General features: G+C 50.0%; 1 protein-coding gene across 1 annotated transcript in view; it reads left to right on the top strand.

Moving 5' to 3' along the window:
• NCOR2 (nuclear receptor corepressor 2) overlaps window positions 1-22,309 on the top strand; it is a 258,103-nt gene that overhangs the window by 143,494 nt on the left and 92,300 nt on the right. The window contains exons 7-9 of the mRNA XM_054172985.1: window positions 1,761-1,817; window positions 6,667-6,719; window positions 19,919-19,985. Coding sequence (XP_054028960.1) covers window positions 1,761-1,817; window positions 6,667-6,719; window positions 19,919-19,985 — 177 coding nt within the window. The remainder of the gene's footprint in view (window positions 1-1,760; window positions 1,818-6,666; window positions 6,720-19,918; window positions 19,986-22,309) is intronic.

Here is a 22,309-nt window from a genome sequence, read left to right as displayed (position 1 = left end):
AGCAGGCACACTTTGTGGTTACATCTCCCATAGCATCCTTGAAGTAATTTCTAAATTGCCAAAAACCAGCTTTGTGTCCTCCCAAGTGTGCAGTAGTAGAGGAGTTGGGAAGGTGCCCTGGTTGCCCTGTTGTGGTGAGGCACCTGCAGGGGTTCTGCAGCCAGGCTGGGGCCTGGTGCTAGGCTGCAGGCAGGGTGACTCATGCAGCTGCTCTGGGGCCGGCTCTGCAGAAGTGCAGGTTGGCAGGTCAGTTGCTGGGTGAGCATGCAAAGCCCTGTCCAGGATCTTGTACGAGTACTGCCTGCATTGGTTCTTCCAAGGATTGGCCTGGCATTGGGGAAGGAGTGAAGCTCTTGCTGGGTGGACATAGGGCAAGCTGTCAGGGCAGTGTGCCAGCTTTTGGTGAGCCATGCCCTGTGCTAAGACCCTGGGAAACTCATCCTGCTGTGAGCTGGCGTGAAACTGGGAGGTGCCAGATGCTGGGGAGCAGTGTAAGCCAGACTCCTGGAGCTGAAATCCCTTCCCTGCCCTGGGGACACTTCACCAGGGTTTGCCAAAGCCCTACTGGCTGTGATAGGAAGTCCAGAGCTCAGCTCCCCCCAGTATCCCAAGCTTGGGGCTCAGCTCCTGTCCTGCAGCTCCAGCCTGACTCTATTGCTTTAAAGAAGGGATCTCCCCTTCTCTCTACCTCCCGTCCCCCTACTCCCTACCCACCCCCCATCCACCCATGTTTAAATTCTGGGGAAGCTTAACTCTGCCCATGGCTTCTTCACCTCTATTGTAGGCAGCTGTGATTTTCTCCCCTAACTACCCCAGAACAGCTAGAACTATCTATTTTATTGAACAAACATCTCTGAAAATCCATCTCCTGCTACTGCTTGCTGCCAGGTATTTGACTTTATCAGCTCAGCCCCATGGCCTTTGGGCAGCGTGAAGCAATCTGGATTTATTGGACTGTCTGTAACCACCCCCCCAAAAGCCTGCTTTTGGGAGGAAGGGCTGTTTACTTAAAATGTCATCTTTTATTTAGAGTCCTGCTGCAGCAAACCCAGGGCTTGTTTTCAGGCCTATTTAATTAGCAGCCACCACACAGCCCCTGACACGTGTTCCTGGGTGTTGGGTTTTTTTTTCCTCTAATAAGCACTAGGTAGCTTGGCCAGGGGTGGGAGGGCACAGAGAAGGGCTCTTCTGTGGCAGGGAGGGGAGGGAAGTGAGAGCAAGATGAGGAGCCAAGAGCAGCTCAGCTCTGATGATCACATGCTCATGCAGCGATGAATCCTAGGAAGGGCATCTGTGCGTGCGTGCTGCCCGCCCCGCGCCGCAGAGGGTACGCTGTGATTCCCCCTGCCTGGCACCCTGAGGGGATGGGGCTTCAGGTCGTGTCCTGGGCATTGCTGGGAAGCTGTAAGTCGTGATAACTCAAGTGCTGGAGCCTTTCAGCCGTGTGAAGGTAACGGGTACGATCCCTGTGCCTGGCGTCTGGAGGGGCTGGAGATCCAGGTCGCTTCCCCAGGCAGAGCTTGGATGCGGTGAGGTCCTGACAGCTCCGTTAGGGAGCCCTTTTCCCACCGAGTTTCCCTGCAGGTCCAGAGGCTGAACTGAACCTTTTTACCCTCTTTCAGGCAGGGATGGGGTTTGTGGCAGCTCTGCAGAGGTTTGTGAAGGGGTTTTAGCATAGGAGGAGGGCTGGAGTAGGGGACTGCAGCTGTAAGTGATGGCAGAAATAACTTTTCTTCTCCCCCTCCCCTTCTTTCCTGCAGAAGAAGGCAGAGGCTGCCCACCGGATCCTGGAAGGACTGGGGCCTCAGGTGGAGCTGGTGAGTGTTACTGCTGGCTGTGGGGAGCAGGAGCTGGGATGGGTTTGGAGAGGTCCTGGCTGGTGAGCACAGCACCCAGCACACGGTGTGTGTGTTTAAGCTGTCAGGAGGAAGTGTGCTGCTGGCCTGGACCTCTCGGTGGTAGGGCACCTCAGCAGGAAGCGAGGTGGCTGACATGAGGACTGAAACCCAGGCAGACATACTCAGCTCTTTTTGGAGAGCCTTATACTTAGGCTCCTTCCTGTAGCAGAGCTGGGGGGTAGAAGGGGTTCCACACATACTGCCTCTGCTCAGGATGCTGGTGGCTTTGTCTGCTGTTGTCAGCCACCACACTAGCTTCGTGGTGCTGTGTGGGAAGGAGGGATGAGTTCTGGGATGGGTGCTGGGATGGCAGCTGCAAATGGAAGAGGGTGCTGGAGGGTGCTCTGTAAACACAGCCCAGTCACAGCTGCCATGACCTGCAGGTATCAGGACTCACATCCTGTCTCTGTCTCCTTCATGTGCAAGGATGCTGAGAAAAAACAGCTTGTAATAAATTGCCAATCTGGTGCTGCCCCTCATCCAGCTGTTAGTCAAGAGACTGATTGCTGGAGGGGTGGCTGAAAGCAGCCCCTGAAGGTTTGAGCCCTGAATCAGGGTGCTGGGAAAGGGTATGTGTGCAGCAATGCTGCTGGAAGGATCAGAGTGAACAGATGTGGTTTGGTGGAGCACCTCTGACTTTGTACCAGCCATGGGGTGCAGTGGAGGGAACCATTCCTGTAAGGTGGGAGTGGGAAAGTCACAGCCCTGTAATATGGTTTGCCTTGTGGAGGTGGTACCAGCCATTGTCTTCCCCAGGTGCACAAGGGAGAGAGGTCACAGGGGAGCTGGTGCTCAGTGCTCCGTGTCAAACCCACTTCCTTGTTTGGGGAGGCAGCACTCATTATTTTTCCTTTGAGTCACCAAGGTCAAACCCTTTGCTCCCTTTTTGCTCTGGGGACTGGCAGTGCCTGGGCTTGGTGCTTCCTCATCCAAGATGTTGCATTTCCTCTCCTTCCTCCCCTTGTTTATTTTTTCTCCTTTTCCCCCTTTTATTTTTTATTTATTTTGTGGATGCTTTGGCCCTGGGTGCTGATATTGCACAGGGAAGCTGTAGCAGAGCCCAGTGCAAACTGAAGGTTTAGTTTGGATATTAGGAGAATTAGGATCTTCCCCAAAAGGGTTGTCAAGGCCTGGAACAGACTGCCCAGGGAAGTGATGGAAATACCAGCCCAGGGAGATTTAAAAGCTGTGTAGATGTGGTGCTGACATGGTGTAGTGGTGACCTGGCAGTGCTGGGTTAATGACTGGACCTCATCACCTTAAAGGTCTGTTCTAACCAAAAGAAACCTGTGATTCTGTGGCCCTGCCTTATTCCTTGGAGGGCAGGGGGAAACCCCTTGCTGAGTAAACCCTGCTCAGTTAATTTCATCCCTGCAGCATAGTGGGACCATTTAAAAAATGCCCCCATCTTCTCTTCAGGGAAAAGTGCCATTGAGATGTGTAGTCTGAACAGCTTGCAGTGGCCAGACAGCAACTGAGACCTTTCATTCTGTTGTGTTTTTGCAGAGCTTTCAGTAAATCCAAGGGTTTTCCAGGAATAGCTTTGCCCTGGTATTAAGTTTTTCTTAAATGTCACTCCCCAGAGAAATGCCTTGCATGTCCCTTACCCTGGAGAAATGCTGTGAGTGTTTGGCACCTGTCACCTTACCCATCTGACCTGTCAGCTTTACTCCAACTTACTCATTGAGCAAGTTCTGTGCAGGTTGTGGATGGCTCTGAGGGAAGATGCTGTTTCTCCTCTATGGGGAGAAGAGAAGGCTGGAGAAGAGGAGGTTTCAGGCAGACTTTGTAGTGGCCTTCCAGTACCTGAAAGGAGCCTACAAGAAAGCTGGGGAGGGACTTTTTGCAAGGGCTTGCAGTGACAGAATGAGGGGAAATGGCTTTTAGGCGTTTAGGAAGAAATTCTTTGCAGTGAGGGTGGTGAGGCACTAGAACAGGTTGCCCAGCAAGGTTGTGGATGCCCCCTCCCTGGAAGTGTTCAAGGCCTTGATCAAATTGTCTAGTGAAAGGTGTCCCTGCCCATGGCACGGGGTTTGGAAGTAGGTGATCTTTAAGGTCCCTTCCAACCCAGACCATTCTATGATTCTCCAACGCTGCCCTGTTGAATATTAATTCTGTAGTCTGTGAGATGTTCTCTCTGGGGTAGGAAGAACATCTCTCCTGGGTTTGATCCACTGCATGGGCTAAGTTACAGTGCTGAGGCTGTTGTGCAGACAGAAATATCTTTGAGGCGTTGGTGTCATGTGGATCTTGGATTTGGGTCCCAGAATCTCTTATTTCTGCCTGTTGGAGCATTTCTTTTAAGGTGATGTGTTCCAGTGCTTGTTAGAGTGTTCCCAGACGAAGAATTTAAATGGCTATTTATAGCACAGATAAGCAGTAGTGGAAAAGAATCAGCAGCTTCTGGTGAGCTGAGTGGCATCAGGGCATCTGTGACATCTACCTGCACACGAGCATCTTCCAGCCCAGGCACAAACCAAAGCATTTGCTCCACCACCTTCTCCTGAGAGGAAGGTGTCTGTGACTTGCCCCAGGCCAGCTTCTTTGCTTTGATTTTTTTTTATGAGCTCTCAGGGAAAAGAGGCACTTTTATGTATTGGTACTTCCAGTTCCTGCAGTCCTCTTCCAAGAGGCAGTTGCTGGTCAAGGCCACCCAGCAGTTCCTCCAGTCGAGCAGTCCCAGGGTGTGGACGTGATGCTCCAGAGGCACAGCTTGGTTTCTTCTCTCTGCGGTGCAGACCTGCCTCTTCCGAGCTACGTGATGAGACGGATGTCTGTGTTCTTCTGAGCTTCCCAAGCGTGAAGTGCACAGCCAGCTCTGAGCCTGGAGTCAGACCAGCACATCTGAGAGGATTCACAATAGAAGTACCCCTGGGGAAGGGACACCACAGAGAATGTCTCTTCTGGGAAACCTGCTTGTCCCTCTCATCTCTACTGTTTTTGCCAGCACAGGGTGGCCAGGTGTCTCCTGGCAGATTTTGTCCTGCCATCCCCTCACAGGGCAACAGATGCCCAAATGGTGCTGGCAGCCTTGCAGCCCTGGTGGTTCACCTGCCTGGGCTCCTCTGCATGCCTTTTCCATGTGGGGATTTTGTGTGCCATCCCAGCAAAGAGGGACGTGTCCAGGGGCAGCCAGGGAAAGAATCTGATTGCCTGCTGGTGTCAAGCTGTAGCAGTGACAGACTGCAGAGAGTAGAGAGAGCTGCACCCTGTCTCCTTTCTGTGCAGATTGCTGTGGCTGTCCCAGTGCTGCAGGGTAAGGGTGAGGCAGGATCTGGTTTTTGCAGGGCAGTAGAAACAGGCTGGCTGTGTGGAAAAACAAGTTTCTGTGCCAAACACCTGTGATGGTGATGGGGAAATACCATGGGGGAGGTGAGAGTAACACCTTCTTCAAACCGAAGGAGGAAGAAACCCACCTGTCTTTGCAAGTTCTCTCATCTCCAATGCTGCTTGTGAGGTTGATCAGGTGTCCAGGAGATGTTTTACTCTTTTCCTGTGTTTTAATCTGAGATGAAATCGAGTGGGCCCAGAGTGTAACCTCAGCTGTTAGACCACAGTAGGAAGGTAAACTGGTTTGTAGGTAGACGTGGCCAGGATGCTGCCTTCATGCAGCACCTGGCCATGGCCAAAGATTTTAGATCACTCACACCTAATTTGGTGAAAGCTTGTGGATGAACTGCTTGAAAACTTGGGTGGTTTTTCCATGGTTGGACAAGAGATGTGTTCATTAGGCATGGAGATACTGACGATGGTTGGGCCATGGCAAGCTTTTGGTTAGCCCAATCTTGGACTTGTTCACACCAGCTTAACCACTGATGGGAAGAGTGTAGAAGGGCTTAATGCTGAGCACCCTGTCAGTTTGTGTAGGCAGACACAACTGGTGGCAGATCCTGGAGCACAGCCTGAGCTGTTACCTCAGTGGGTGGGATCAAGTGTGGTCTCTGTGGCACTTCTCCCCCCCTGAGGTGGGACATTGTATTGTGTCAGATTCTCCTAGGGTACATCACCCTGTGGATGGGAAAGAAGTAGCAAGGGGAGTAACCAGCTGAAAGTGGTCAGGGATAGACCTAGCTCTCCTGATGCCTGGCTGAGGGTCCTGGCAGGTCCTTGCTGAGGGTGTGGGTGGCAGAGCAACTCCATGATGAATGCTCACATCTGGTGCTGGAAACAGCTGCAATCACTGGGCTCTCCAGAGGGCAGCCCTGGGTAAAACACTTGTCCTACTGGAACCCAGCACCCCTCCTGAGGGATGGACAAGGGCATTCCTCTGTGCATGGATGTAGGGGGGTTCCCAGGGGTGAAGACTTGTCCTGCCTGCAGCTGCTTGTGCTTGGTTCCCTGGCAGAGCTCAGGCAGGCATTTGCCATGCAGACATAACAATTTGCAGCACAGAGACTCCCCTTGCCTCCCCCCTGCCCTGTGCTCCGGAGCGGTGGCTGAATGACAGCCGCGCTCCCTGCGGGCCCTCTGCATGTGCAGCACGTTGCAAGTGGCTCTCTGGGAGCCAGCTCACCCGAGCACTGCCTGCCCTCCCATGGGCTGAGCTGGGATGCACCAGCACTCCAGCAGTGCTGCTGGGAGCCAGCACCCTCCGGTGTAGCCAGGGGGTAGGTCTGGGGGCAGCTGGGGGACATGGGGATGGGTGCCTGAGCTGGCACAGCTTGGGGAGGTGGGAACCTGCACCGAGGCAGCAGTGCCTTCTGAGTGGTTTAAGCTTCTAAATGTCAGACCTTACCATTTATGCCTTCATTTTTCTTATTTATTTCAGCCATTATACAACCAGCCTTCAGACACCAGGCAATACCATGAAAACATTAAAATGTAAGTATGAGGCAATAAAGGCTGCTTTAAATGTCAGGTTGGGCATTAGGCTGGGGTGGGAGGGATGTGAGCTCGCTTCCAGACCCCCCCTTAAAGCTGCTGAGCTGCATCGTCTTGGAGCTGGTGTTCTACTGCTCCAGGTGCCTGAAGCACAAACCAGCTCTAGGAGCAGCTCCAGGGGCACAGCAGTTGGGAGCTGTAGCTGAAAGACAGATGCTGATGATGCTGCTTGATCTTCCTGGGGGGGGGTGTGGATGTAGATCCTGGCTGGTCTCTTGGCATTTTCTCAAAGAGCCTTGGGTGCTTTCTTCTGTGCTTCACCCATACTCGAGTACAAAAATCAGCTGCCTCTCTGTGTTTGCATGCGAGACAGATGAGGTAAAATGAAAAGTTGCAATTACAATTAGATTTTCCTGAAGCACCTCTTGAATGTCTGATAACAACTGGTTACTTCAAAGATACTTACAGAGACTTAGCAATCATCTAATTTGACTTATCACCTCAATACATGACTTAATCATCAGCCTGCACTGAATAACCACAGTGACTTCCTGAACATAGAAATGTAGCAGATAACAAGAACAGTGATAATTGTGATTATTGTTGGAAATTTCAATAGTCAAACCAGATCTGAAACTTTTATCTGCTTTGAATGAACTGATGATTGCTCTGAGCTGCCTGCAGCGTGCCTATTTTGGTCCTGGCTTGGTCAGATGGTGATAATCATCTTTAATAATCTATTAACAGAAGTTAATAACCTTGTGCTTTTCAGTGGTGTGTTAATTGAGGCCAAGGGTATTATAGGGAAAGAGTTAATCTACCTCTGCTGCAGGAGAGCATGGTGGGTGCTGGTGATGTTTAGGTGCTCTTCTGTCCCCAAGGACTGTGGGGAGTAGGATGGTTTGGTGATGTGACTTTGCTGCTTGCAGCCTCAGTTCCTGCTCCACCCTAGGCTTCCTGTGTCATCTGGGTGATGCACTCGCTGTAAAACCTTCAGACCCCAGAGTCACCCTGAGCCATTCAATTCCCTCAGGGATCCATGGGTCCCTGAGCAGCCTTGCTGCCAGCACTAGATGCTGGTGCCCTAAATGTGAGGTGATGTTTTGGTGCTTGTTGGACTGTGTGCTGTGGATAGACTCAAGATGCTGCTGTACCACACACCTCTGGGGCAGGGGAGCATCCTCTCCTGTGGGTGGATGGGGAGGGCAAGCAGATGGAGAAGTCAGTGGGAAATGATGGCTTTTCCTGCAGCTGAGACATCCCCAGAGCTTTTATGCTTCCAGCTGCTTCCTTTGTGCCTTGTGTTGGTGATACTTTTACTCCTGGTTGCTTGAGCCTGGGAGACGTTGCTGCAAGTCTTGGGAAAGGAGAGCCCAGGATTTTGACCTGTGTGCTGTGGCCTGCGTCTCCTGGCATTTCAGCCCTCTGGCCATTGTCCTCGTTGGACACACTGTCTGCCAAGGTGTCTCTGAGGAGCAGGCAGACGTGTGCCCTCTATGCTGGCTGCTTCCCCAAGCCCACAACTTGCTGCAAAGATAAAAAGAAGCAAACAAAACCAGAAGCGTCTCCTCCAGTTCACTGATTCAACACAGGACTGATGAATTAGGTGACAATTACACTCTTGGGTGAGGTGACAGAGGGTGGCTGGCAGAGGGTCTGAGCTCCCTCTCAGCTTGCAGCCCCCTCACTTTTGGAAATACCTGTTTTGCTGTCAGTTTTTGATGGCTGATAAACCACCTTGTACAGCATCAGGTGCTGGCCCAAAGACATGCTGTGTTGCTAGTTGTGACTCATCCCTGGTACTGATGGTGTGTGGCAGTCACCATTTATCAGGGTCCCTCGACCCCCACTCTTCTCTTTGAAGGGATCCGTGGCCATCACAAGCTGGGCACTGAAGGTGGCACTCTCAGGCTGATCCCTGATCCCCTATGTCCTTGAAAGACAGAGTTAAAAGTAGATCCAGATACTTCACCCACTCTGCTTTCCCTTGACATATTTGTGGGTTTGTGATCTTATTTTCCTGTGATTTAAACAATTTCCTGTCCTTGGTTGCTGCCTGAAGGATAGGTGCAAGTGAGAGGGAACTGGCAGCACAGCTCAGGAGTGAAACCAGTAATGAGATGTGAACCCCCATCAAACCAGCTTCCCATGCCAGCAGAGCTGGCACTCTGTCCTTGCCCTTCTAGGCATCTGTAGGGTTGTCCCAGCCCTCTTATGTGGCTGTGTTGGTGGTGGTGACAGACCAAGGAGAGGTTGAAGTAGGCAGGCTTGGGGTTAATGTTCACTGTGATTAATGAGGCAAAAATATGGGAAGGAAACCACGCATTCTAATGAAAAGCCTCCGTCTCCTCCTTCCAGAAGCCTCACAATTAGCTGCCTTCAGATGGTTATTGATGCCAGCCAATTACATTTATGGATCTAGGGCAGCAAAAGGCCCTTGAGCAATCTGGGCTCCAGATGTTGGCTGCTTTTGCCCATGGGCCCATCTCTGAGGTCCTGAGGTCTGAACTGCACTTGCCACTTGTTGATTGATGCACAGAGAAACTGATGTGCCCTCTTCTCCCATCTCTCGTGTCCCTGCTGCACGTTGAAGGACGTTTGGATGCCAGGAAGGCAGATACAAAACCAAGATTTCAGTGATTCATCCACACAAATAATTGAGGGTCCTTTGGCCAAGAGGAAAAGGTATTCAGCTGTTCCATTTTGACTAAGTGAAGCTTGGATGTCCAAATCCTACTTACAACTTCCTCACAGGCTGGATGTGAAGATATCTTTTGTTCTTTCCTTGTTCTTGGTACATCTGTGCCTTTCTGCTCTAGGGGAGAAGCTTCTACTCCATACCCTCGAGCTGGCTGTTTTGGTAGGTGCTGGAAGACATCAGCCAGCTGCATTAGGGCACCAGAGGGGCAACTGCCAGGACACCACAGGTTATATTTTCTTGAGGCGCAGTTGGATGCAGATTCTTCTGAACAGCTTCACCCTATGCAGATGTGGCCATGATGAAAAACCCTTTTGGCAGGTTGCTGAAGAATCATCCAGTTGTTATTCCATCCATAGAAACTGGCTATGTACTGGCTCCATTGGGTTAAATAGAAACTGCTCCCCCATGAAGCTGGTTGGGAGCCTCAAACCTGAGCACAGAGGGAAGGCACAGAGGGTTGCTGTTCACAAATGCCTCATTTATGTATTTCTTATTCTTATTTTTCCATTTTGTTTTTATTTTTTCAAACACTTCCTAGGCTGGATGTTTTCCTTCTCACCTGAGTGTTTGCATGTGTCAGTGGGGAAGCATTTGAATATCACAGAGCCGGGATTCCTCGATTTCTCTACAGCGATACTCTCCTCGTTGTGACACGAGTTGGATTCTTCCTGCTTGTTTGCTTTGCTTTTTGGTGGGGATGAGTCACTCATGCTGATAGAGCTGGCTGGGGAGTGAGAGGAAGAATTTCTCCTCTTACTAAAATGTTACCGCTCTCATTTTCGTGGAGGTTTATGGCCTGTCTCCTATTCAGTACAGTTAAAATTAATTTCATGCCCCAGTTCATTTCAGTGTTTGCAGCTTCAAAAGCTTTTAAGTCCTATTTAGCTGCCTGGCTGTGCTCTGTTACCCGTCTGCTTGGGTCCCTTTGGTTCACCTGCAAGCGCAGGCTCCGAGCAGACACAGTTAATTTTGTATGCTACATCTGCCGCGGGAGCTGGGGTACCCTTGAGTGCTTTGTGCCAGAGGCTTGACCTACCTTTGATGGAGCCGTGTCCTTTCTGTTTGAAATACCTGCTCTGTTGGAAGGAAGGGTTCTGACACTCTCATCAGAAAGAAGAGAGCAAGGCGGCGTTTAGTGCCCTTTGTTTGTTGTCGCCCCCGTAGTCGGCTCGGCTCTTGGTGGGTTTCAAGGTGTGAACTTTTTGGCTTTGCAACAGGCTTGACACATCCCTTGAAGAGGGGTTACAGTGCCAAGTGCAGCTGGAGGTTGCTTGAATGATTCTGCATCAACAGAGGAGGTTCCATGGGCTCCTTCACTTAGATTTTGCTGATATGCAGAAACAAACACAGGACACTTGTGCGGCAGTTAAGCACCCGTGCATCTGGTTTGGGTCTCCTATTCCAGTGCTTTGCCAGCTGGATGTCCAAGGATGAGAGCTGCTCTTCCTTCCCTGCCATGGAAGTGATTTTGGGTCTTCTCCAGACTCCTGGCACCAAAGATAGTAACCTTCCTTCCTAGCAGTGTTTGAAGAATGACAAGATGATGTTCACATGAGCAGGATCAATTACTTGCTGTCTACCTGGAGAGAGATTCTCCGAGGGGGCCTTCATCTCTACGGCAGGAGATTCCTGCTCGGCGAGCCATGAAAAACAGCCCCGGTAGGACTCTCCTCCCCTCTTTCCTGAAACAGTCGTCTTGAAATCATAGTCGGTGGGATTTGTGTCTGAAAGCAAAATGTCAGCTTCTGAGCCTTGAAAAAAGCACATGAAAGGGAAACTGAAAAGCCCAGGGTGAGTACGTGTGAGGTGCTGTTCACAGGCTTTGCTTTAAACCTGCCCTTCGAGAGCTGCTCCTTGCTTTTACCCTTAAATTCAGAAATGCTGGGGTGAAAGCAAGCTGCATCCCCTTGACATGCTTGGAGAGGTGTTGGTGAACTAGGGTCTGAGTGTCCAGTTAAAGCAGAGCAAGAGCGTGATTCTGGTGTTCTTGCGTGTGCAGATCCAGTGTGTGCTCTTAGTATCTGCACATCTGGATTGCTGTGTGCAGCTGATAGCTCTTTTTTTTGGGGGGGGTGGGAGGGAGTTTGCCTCTGCAGAATCAAAATCTGAAGTCAGGATTTTTCAGAGAGGTTTAGGGGCTTCTGAATATCTTTTTCTTTTCCAAATGCCCCCCTTCCCTCCCGTCTCCCAAAAGAGCTGAAGAGCTTTCTTCTGCAAAACCTAACAATTGCAGCTTTCCAAATCACTTGTCACTTTGGAAAATTTAAGTCATCTTTTCATTATTGGGTGTTTAGGGGCTTTAGTAGCACTAGATTGCCTCTAAATTCGTAGCTGAAGCCTGACATGTAACACAAATGCTCTTCCAAACCCTGTCATTACTAATGCATTCTCTTTCAGCTCTTTTTATTAGTGCCTGTAGACATTTTCCTCATTAGAAATTCACCTAGCAGCTCCCTGCTCATCCCATTCAAGGTTTCTCATCTCTTTTATTCTCTGTTGGCATGCACTAGGGCAGAGGTATTACCTTGTGATGAATTACTGAATTATGGAGACACTCACTGCAACCTTCTACTGCTTCCTCTTGCCAGTGAGAAGCCAAGTACTGATTTTGGGTGGACTGTCTTTTGCAATATTTGGGCTTGCAATGTCAGCTTGGCTTCAAAGGAAAGCAAAGGCATAGGGCAGGTGCCTAACTGATCACCAGAAGTGCTTCTGCACTTGCACTTCATAGATTTGTAGACTACCAGGCTGGAAGTGACCTCAAGGATGATCTGGTCTGACCTTTCTTGGCAAAAGCACAAGCTAGACAAGATAACCCAGCACCTCCTGTCCATTGTAGCCATTACCCATTGTCTCTTCTGTGTGACTCCTTGTCAAAAGAGAGTCTCCATCTTCTTTGTAGCCACTCTTTAAATACTGGAACATGGTGATAAGGTCTCTCTTAAGACTTCTTTTCTCAAGGCTTAACAAACCAATTTCTCTCAACCTTTCCTCACATGGCAGCTTCTCAGTCCATGAATCATATTTGTGGTCCTTCTCTGGACCCTTTCCAGTCTCTTCATCTCTACTTTTTTCTTGTAGAGCAAGAACTAAAACTGAACACCGTATTCCAGGTGTGGCCTGACAAGTGCTAGGTGAGATAATGACTTCTTGATCTCTGCTGGTGATGCCCTTGTTGACTCATTTTGGTTCTAAGCTTGTAGCTGCTAAAGGGAAGGGGCAAGAATTCCCCATCTGGTGTGAAGAACCCTGGGTGTGGATGTAACTCCTCCTCCTAGCCAGGACAAGCTCTGATAACAAGGCACCCGTGTTTGCCAAGGCATCTTCTCCTTGGGTCACAATCGTCTTACTGGCCTCAGTGTGTAAATTAACAGTGCAAACTTTTTCATAGAATTTAGTGATGACTTTGGATCTCTAAAGCTCAATGCATTTTGAACCTGCAGAGGATGAGATCTGAGAAGCAGGGAGATCTTCAGGGGTCTTCTTTCTCCCAAGCATTGTTTCTGAGCACAGACACAGCCTGACCGCACATGCAGAGTTAACAAACCTCTGGCACTCCATTCTCAGGGGTATTGATGGTGCTGGAGGTTGAGTACATTGCAGTGCTGAAGGGCTCTGGGGTCAGTTAACTGAAGATCTGCTTCACTTTTCTTCCTCAGAAAATCTATCTGGATATTGCAAGGGAAGTGCTCCCAACAGCTGGCTTTCCAGGAATGTGCCCTGCATTGGGGTCAACAGGTTACTGTGTATTCCCAGCTGGAGCTCTGTGCTGTGGCCATTTCAGAGCAAGGACATGGATGAATGTGATGACCCATGAGCAGGATGACCTGCTCCCTGCCTTCTCTGCAGCGCAATAGGGAGTTGGTGACTGTCCAGAGTTGTGGCTTGGGATCCTGGCACGAGGAGTGGGAATACCTGTGGGGAAACTACAAGAAGGATGTCCAAAGAGCATGTCCAAAGGGAGGCAATGAAGCTGGTGAAGGACCTGGAGGAGTGGTTAAGGGAACAGGGCTTGATTAGCCTGGAGAAAAGGAGGCTGAGGGGAAGACCTCATTGCTCTCTACAACTCCCTGGAAGGAGGCTGGAGTGAGGTGGGGGTCGTTTTTTCCAACCAAGGAGCAGGTGATAGGACAAGAGGAAATGGCCTCAGATTGCACCAAGGGCAGTTTAGGCTGGATACTAGGAAGAATTGCTTTACTAGAGGGATTATTGGGCATTGGAACAGCTTGCCCAGGGCAGTGGTGGAGTCCCTGTCCCTGGAAGTATTTAAGAGTCATGTAGGTATAAGTGCCTAGGGATGTGGTTTAGTCAAGGACTTGTCAGTGTTAGGTTAATGATTGGACTTGATGATCTTAAAGGTCTGTTCCAATCTAGACATTCTGTGATTCTGTACCATCTCAGTTGCTGGTTTCACCTTGGAGTGTTCTTGCTGTGCTCCTCAGCTCTCACTGGCAGCACCTTGTTTGGCTGGAGCTGGTAGGAGGCTCTAGCCCTTACCTGCGTGTTTGGTCTCACTGTACAATGGCTTTGCCATCTGCTCACTGCCTCCTTCCCATGGCTCTTTGCAGACCTGAGCCCTGCTTTGTTTGCTGTGGCTGCTTGATGAAAGACGTTCCTGTGTAATTAAATACCCCTGATTAGTTTTGATCAAATAGCAAACTTCCTTTCATCTCATCTTGCACCGGCGGAAGGTCTCTGTGGGCAGGCTGGACCAGGTGTGCTGCAGTGCATTGGCTCTTTGTGTCCCTGGGATCTTATCCCGGGGCTTTGGCAGGGGCCACACGTGTGTACACAGCAGCGCCGACACGCAGGCGCACACCGCAGCCTCCGGAGCCACCCTTGCCAAGTCACTCACGTGGAGCTGAGCCAAGTAACTCAAAAGTCACAGTTACAGGTTCCCTCCTTGACTGGCTCCATTGTGAAAGCCACAGAACAACAACCACCTTGTGCCAAGCCAGTTAAGGTGGAAGCGGCTGCTCCCACAGGGCTCTCCTTGCTTTGCTCAGGGTGGCAGACGTGTTTCACTTGGGGGTTTGGAGCCTGGCTCTGCAAATTGTGCTCAGGCGTGGGGCTCACCAGATAGGTTAATGGGACTGTGGGATGAGGATGACTTCTGCAAGGAAGAAAAGCTCTTGCAGAGTCACACCCAAAATTATGGGTAGTATTTGAATCCTGCTCGTGGCAAGTGACAGTCGAACATCGAGCTTGGAGTTTGGTTTATCTTGTTTGGTCTCCATTTCCTCCTCCTTCCTGCCTGTGCTTGTAGGGAGCTGTTGGGCAGTGGTGGGGCTTCCCCAGGTTCCCCACCTGGGTCATGCTTCATTTCAGTCTGGTAATCAAGGTACTGGGGCTCTCAGTGCACTCATGTAGTCAATATCCTGGCCCTAAAGCAGAGGACCTGCTGCTTCTGAGAACCTCTGCCACCCTGGACTGTGGACGAATAGAACTCTGGTATAGGAAAAACTTGAATCACCCACAGCCTCAGCAGTAGGCTGAGCTTGCCTTTGCCCTCATGGATGATGGAAGGACATCATTACTAAAGTAGTTCACCAGCAACAAGGACAGAAATCCTTGAGACGTTTGCAGAACAGTTGAAGGAGTAAAAGCTCTGGGGTCCCAGCACAAGGCTGCAGTTCTCTAAGCATGGCCGAGAGCCCCTCTTCTGGGGGCTGTGTGGAGGTGACTCCATGCCTGGGGTTTGCAAGAGCTCACAAGGTCATTGTCTTTCTGGAGAAGGCTATGGTGGTTGTGTGACCCATACTGACTTGTCTCCCCACTCCCTCCAGCAGAACAGAGAAGGTGCAGGTAAAGATCCTCAGATGACCATAGGGCTGGAATAGGGCATGGGCAAGGTAAGTGGATGTGGTGTCCTTACCTTGGAGAAGAGCTGCCTTCAGAGGGAAGTATTAGTCTGAGGACACACTGCAGTAGGCAAGTGGGAAATGCATACTGACCATGTGCTGGGGAATGCTATGGGGAGCTGAAAGCTCCTTTGGGTCTTTCCCCAATACCTGAAAGAGCTGTGGAGCACACAGCCACCAGGAGGGCAGGAATGCAAATGGTCTCCAGCAGTGATTAGATGAATTGTTGACCACAAGGATGGGGACATGCCATCTGGCAGCCCCCAAAAGCCAGCTCAACAGAAGCTGGGCAGGCTCAGTCAGTCCATCCCAGCCTGTCTCTGCCCACAACCAAGGTCAAGGAGAGGCCAGGGAACTCTCTTGTCCTCACCACCCAGCGTGGTGTTATGATGAGCCAGCCCAGCAATACTTAAAACTGTCCACAAGAGTCACTGTTGCTTTATCTAAGGAGCCTCCGTTCCTTCTGCCGTGAGCCGCCTGGTTTCTTTTACGTTTGGACTTGATGATCTTAGAGATCTTTTACAACCTTAATGATTCTGTGAGTCTTTGCCACGTGGGGCAAAGCTGTGGGGCTCGGGTCTCCGTTCCTGGCAGTGCTCTTGTGCCCCAGCACACCACAGGCAGGGACCTGCAAAGATTCAGGAGGATGGTGAAGGAGACTTGGCACGTTGCAAGAGCCACCTTCCTGGTGTGCTGCTCTAGGCTGGTGCTTTCTGTGCAGGACTCCCAGCAGACAGCCCTCACCTTCCTTCCCAGCCTCTGCTGCAGTGGCTGTGCCTGGCTCCGTGATGTGCCCAGGGAGCACAGTGTGTTCTTCAGAGACGCGTGGCCCGAATTAACCTCGCTGCAAATGGTTTCTAAGTAACAGCAGAACATGTAGCAAGATAAACTGTGAAGCCTATTTATATTTACTAAGATTGTATTAACCTTTGAAAGGTTGACCTTATGCAAAAAAAAAAACAACAACAAACCAACACAACCAAAAAACCCACAACAAACCCAAAGCTAAAGTGACAAAAACATTTAAATGGGCATGAAGAGGTTTATTGTTGTTTTTAATCCTTCCACTCTGATTGCTTCAGCCTTGGCAGTGGTAAACATAGAGCAGCTTTCAAGGCATTCCTGATTTTTGCAGCTGCTGAGCCATTAAGTCTTTGCCTGTATTAGCACTTTCAAGGTCAGCCATGATGCAAAACTCAAGGCGACCCATCAGCTGTGTAAGTGCTGCTAATTCTCATCATTTACTCTCCTGATGATTTGTGCAGCAGATCCAGCAGCAGTGTGCCAAAGCCCCACTTTGTGCCTGAATGTCACCCAGGCTGCTATGGGGAGGGAAGGGGTTCATTTAGCTATGCTGGCCCCGTGGGACAATTTCTGACTCCTTGTTGGGGGCTACCCCACAAATAATCATCATTAGCATCACCCCAGCGACTCCCCGGTGGTACTTCCCATCAGAAATGGATTTAGGCTTGAGGAGGGGAGATTTAGACTGGGTATTAGAAATTCTTTGCAGTGAGGGTGATGAGGCACTTGAACAGGCTGCCCAGGGAGGTTGTGGGATATCCCCTCCCTAGATCTGTTCAAGGCCAGGTTGGAAGAAGCCTTGAGCCACTTGGACTGGACGAAGATGTCCTCACTCATGGCAGGGGCACTGGAACTAGATGGTCTTTAAGGTCCCTTCCAACCCACACCATTCTATGAATCTATGAAACAAACAAACAAGAGGAGTGTGTCTGCTCTAGTGTTGAGCCATAAGCTGCCCAGGGCAAAGGGACAGCAAAGATATTTCACCCCTTCCCAAGGAGTAAATTGGAAGTTTAAATGGAAATTCTATTTACAAATATATACAAAAGGCATTCAGGTGAAAGGAATATATTCACAAATATAAAAGCTTCCAGATCCTTCCCAATACCTCCACCCCACTCAGCATCAGCAGGCCCAAGAGCAGCCAGACTGCCCCCTCCCCGCCCAGTCCCACTAGAGCCAGGCCCAATGCAGGCTTCGACAGGCCTAGTGGCGCAGCTGGAAATTCACTGTCAGCCAAGGCCAGGAGCAAACCTCTCCCCCACAAACCATAAAGATAAGGCATGTCTGTGTCCCAGGATGGAGAGAAGAGAAAGGGATTTGGCTGTACACTCCCTTAAGTAGAGAAATACAGGAAAACAGAACAGAGTAACAGATTACAATGTCCTGGGGTGAACTGCCTGTCCTCCTCGGACTCTCTCGGCTCTGGAGGACTTTTCTTTGTGGTTATACCACTTAATTCTTGCTTTCCCTTAACCTACAACAGTGTCTTTTGGGCACAGTCTGCCATCAGAATGTGTCCATGCAATGAGGTTTATAGCTCAGCCTGTTGCCTGTGACCCTCTTTGAGGCTCCTCAGTGGATGTACCCCACAGAAACAAAAGCCAGTGGTGGAGTGTGATCCGGCTGGGAGAGGCCTTGGCAGGAATGTTTGCTACTACACCTAATGAGGCTGCCTCTGGTCTCTGCAATGCAGCCCACAACTGCAGCAGGTCCTTTGTAAACATCTCATTGGAAAAAAGCAAAGGCAGAAAGTGCCCCACACATGGAATTGTTAGATGTTTTCCTCCCCAGTGATCAATCCCAGTTTGATTTCTGAAGCAGAATCAAAGGATGTGGCTTGACATTGAAGCCCTCACTCAGAAAACTTTTGTGGATCCAAGTGTCTGCTCTGCAGGAGCCCTGCAGCTCCATCACATGGATGTGCCTTCTGCCAAGGCTGGGACTGCCTAGAATTGGGAGTGCATGGCAATTTGGGGCTGTGTGGTTCAAGCTGGGAATGCTGGAGTCTGTTCCCAGCCAGTAGCTGGTGTTTTCTGCTTGTAGGAGGAGTTATGGTGCTGCTTGCTAGTTGCTGCCTTGGAAATCACAGACTATTTTTGCACCAAAGTGTTCAGGGCAAAGTCACAGGGAGTGATGTCGTGCAGCTCAGGCAGTGTTTGGGGACTCCACTTGTATCCCATACCTCTCATAACTAATTAAGATGGGAAAACAGAAGGTTACAAAATCCAAATGGTGTACTCAGGACTGAGAATCAAGCTTGATGTGCTTTCTTCTTGGTAAATTGAAGAGGCACAAAGCTGAGTGTGGCAGTGGGGTGCTGGAGAAGTGATCCCTGTCCCAAATCCTGCTGCCTTTTGTGTAGCCACTATTCCTGATCTTGGAGGTACTGGTGGTTGAAGACCAAGGAATTGGTAACTATTGGATGTCACTATTTCAATGTTGCCCCCAGGCACTACTTTGGGTCCCCACATGCAGGGAGAGGCTGACATCCCCTGGCACACTGCTGGAGCAGAGATGCAGCCTCGGCCAAGGGCTGGAAGGATCCGAGCTCCCCAGGGTAGCACTGGTTGTTGGCTCACTGTCGCTCTCCAGATGTGCCCATCCATGGTTTTAGTCATATAGGGAGAGGGGGGTTTGGGAAGTGAGAAATTTGGATACTTGCTGGGATGCTCTCCATCCCCAAATTAAGCAAAGACTGCCCCTAATTCTTCCTCCAAGTGACCATACCAAACTTCTTTTGCTTTTTGACGTTTATGGGGAGCAGAGGATGGTTCTTCCCTCTCCACTGGTCAGGGACAAGGCAGGGAGGGGGATGAGGAAGTGGTGGTGGTGTGTTTTCATTCTGCTGAATCCTCCTGACTGCTGAACTCCTCAGTAATTACACACTGCAGCTCTGCCTTTAATCAGGATAAAAGACTTAAGGAAACTCCTTTGCCCCTGGTCTCTACCTTTTACCTAGAGATTTTATTGCTGGGAATATTGGTAACAGAAACAATGGCAGGAGCTCAGCTCCTGGGCCTGTGCAGGCTCTGGGAGCTTGTGCAACCTTTCCAGCTCTGTACTGCTGCTCTTGCAGCAGTTATTTCATACTGGCTTTAGAAAGAAGAAAGCCAGGAGGTGTTTGGGCAGATGCTGGGTTGGTTGTGGTGGCAGCTGACAATTTCTCCCTTGAAATCTCAATTCTGTGAGTGGTTAAACTTTCCTGGCTGGTTTCTTTGCAGCTTTGTTAGGCATGATTCCAAGCAAGCAAGAGGTTAAGAGATAAGTGCTGCAAGCCCTGCTGCAATCCTGCCTCCTTATCAGCACCTTGGAGCATGGGTGTGAATAACCCCTTAGGAGTATGTTGTGTGTGCTCACAGCTCCTTTGCTGCCAGCCCTGGGGACCAAGGTGGTCAGGATGGCCTCTGGTCATGGGGCTTGGCATGAGCCTCCCAATTCTTGGGACTTCATTAGGTTTTTTTGTAGATCAAAGTGTAAAAATAAACAAGAAACACTCTGGTCTGATGGTAAATGTGGAGCTGAGCATCTGCCTGTGGTCAGTGCTGAGCACACAGGAGAGGTTTGCAGAACTGGGTGTTGCTGAGTTTAGTTCTCAACCTCAGTCTTGGTTTTGCCAACAGGTGAGGGTGAAGGTTTGTGTCCGAGGGTTCGTTGGTCTCTCAAAGCTGTCCCCAGATAACTGCGTTTGCTGCTTTGAAGTTGGTGCAATTACGAGTTAAGGTGGAAATGGCACTGAGAGCTCCTCTGGGAGTGGGGAGAGCCAAGCTTTGGATTTTAGCCACCTTGTTAATCAGATATCATCATGCTTTGTGTTTTTTTTCCTTTTACAGAAACCAGGCAATGCGGAAGAAGTTAATTTTGTACTTTAAGAGGAGAAATCATGCTCGCAAACAGTGGGTAAGTGATTCCCTTGTACCTTACTTCAGATGTATAAAGCAGTGTGATTTGTTACGTGAGAAAGACAAGGACATTTGCCAGCAGAGAGGTGCTGGTGCTCAGTACTTTGCCTGTTGCATTGCTGTGGCATCTCTTATGCTTAAAATAACTTGGATGTAAAGGGGAGGTCCCTGAATCCTGCTGCAGGCAGCACCTCCCTCTGCAAGCATCCCCTGTGGAGCAAACAGAAGGGGCTGGCTTAATCACAGCAGAGCCCTTCATTGATCTCAGGGAGCCTATTCACAGCGTAAATGTCTGTTTTGTGAGTAATTGGACCCTAAGAGAGGTGTGAAACAAGCTGACTCTGCCTCCTGGAAATGGTCTGAAAACTCTTGTGACTCTTTCCAGCTGACCACAGAGCAATGTTCTAGGAATTTGTGGTTTAAAACACAAGTTGAGCTCTGCACCAGTTCATTTCTAGGCAGCACTGCCTGGGAGATAGTTCCAAGTGTCCTTGAAGGAGATGGTTAGGTACAGGGGAAAGGTGGGCTTTGTTATGAGACTTCAAAGGTGTTTACCTCCTGTCCCTAATAAAGACAGAAGAAAGTGCAAGTGGGATCTACAGAATTTAGATGTTTTGGACACTGACAGTTGCCTGCCATACCTGCTGTAGTTATCAGTGGGAGCTGGGAGGCAAAACCAGCCCAAAAGGGGAAATATTAGAAGCAAGCAATGGCCCCACTGGGAAAGTGGATTTTGTGGCATCTTTCTCTGAAGGGAAATTGAGCTCTTGGGACAAAGCATTGTGTCTGATGTTGAAGGTCTAATTCCAGTTCCTGACTCGGTGTCTCTGTTGTGGGGCAGGCTCAGGTGCTGGTGTCAGTTACATAAGTTAAACAGTGCAAGTTTTCTGAGCGTCTTTGGTGCTGGTTGTGGACAGAAGTGCTTCACCTGGGAGTAACTGTTGGAAAAATCCCAAACAGTCAGCCCTGGGAAGTTGTTTGAAGGCTCTGCCTTTAACAGCAACTTCAAATACAGACATTTCTGGGCCAGCAGTCAAATTATTTTCTTATTTATGATGAATAAAGGCATGGCCCTTTGCTTCCCCCTGCTTCGTTTTCCTCATTATTTTGTAACTGTCTTCCAAAAGCCACAGGTCCACAGGGATGCTTGTGTCCCAGCACCTGTTTGTGCTTAGTCTTTTCTGTGATAAAACTTATTCCGGGTTTCTAGCAAGAGGCTTGCAGGGCTTCCACCTTCATCCTGACGTGCCGTGGCAGTTGGGTGCTGCTCGGGGCACCTTGCTCACCGCATCTGAGGACTTCTGCTCTTGTTCCCTTCCTCAAAAGAGGGATTGCAAAGCTTAGTGTGGTTTTATTGGAACCAGCAGGGAACTTCCCCAGGAGCTGCTTTCTGGTGGAAAGAGGCGGTTACTGCGCTAAATCTAGAGCGAAGCGGCTCCGTTGCGGATCTTGAGGAGCTGGGGGAAAAGGTTTAATGGGCTGCAAGAGCACAGTTGCTAAAACACGGCTTGCGGTGGAGTCGCCTGTCATGCAAAGTAGGTGAATTTTTGCCAGCCGGTTTATTCAGTGTCCTTGAAAGGGGATTTTTCAGTTGAGGGAAGCATTTTGCCTATTCTACAAAACAGGCACCATACGGTTGCTGAATTTGCAAAGTGAATGCATTTGCTGATTCTGTTTGCAAAATGGGTTCGCTTAGCTGTTTTTCTGCCTATTTTGTAGCAGGCCCTATTTTTAGCAAAGCCCATCTACGTGCCAGTGTTTCTTTCTGACTCTTTTACTTTCTGGGGTATTGTCACTGCCCAGGGCTGGCTGGAGCAGGGTCAGAGCTTGGTCCCTGCAGAGTCCAGCCCTGGGAGCCCCAAAACGGAGGGTTTGCAGTGCTGCTTCCTGTCAGCATGGCAGAAGGTGTTTGATTGCCATCAAAGGGAGAAGGGGAAAGGGAACCTTGCTGGCTGTGAGACCTTTATCTCCATCAGCCGGGAAAAGAAAATGGTGGGGCTTGCGTAGGAATTGGACTAGTTCCTCCTGTCACCTTCACTCTTCCCCTCCCCTCCAAAGAGCTGCTCTGTTCCCCGGAGCTGCGAGAGCGTGGGCTGTAGGAGGGCTGGGGCTTGGCACAGCCTCCAAAGTGCCTTCAGCTGCTACGGCGGCGTTACTATTCATCCATTTTTAGATACGCATGTCAGGTCCGATTTGGCTCGCCGGCGCTCCTCTGCCTCAGAGGCTGATGGGCTGCTGAGCCCAGCCGGGAAGGGGAGCAGAGGAAGCACCGATGCTAAAAGCCAGCACAGATGGTTGCTCAGGAATGGACATGCTCGCTTA

Source organism: Dryobates pubescens, chromosome 25 (genome assembly GCF_014839835.1).
Source record: "Dryobates pubescens isolate bDryPub1 chromosome 25, bDryPub1.pri, whole genome shotgun sequence".
Classification (NCBI taxonomy): domain Eukaryota; kingdom Metazoa; phylum Chordata; class Aves; order Piciformes; family Picidae; genus Dryobates; species Dryobates pubescens.
The sequence above is the reverse complement of the archived record's forward strand: the minus strand, read 5'-3'. Positions and strand labels throughout refer to the sequence as shown.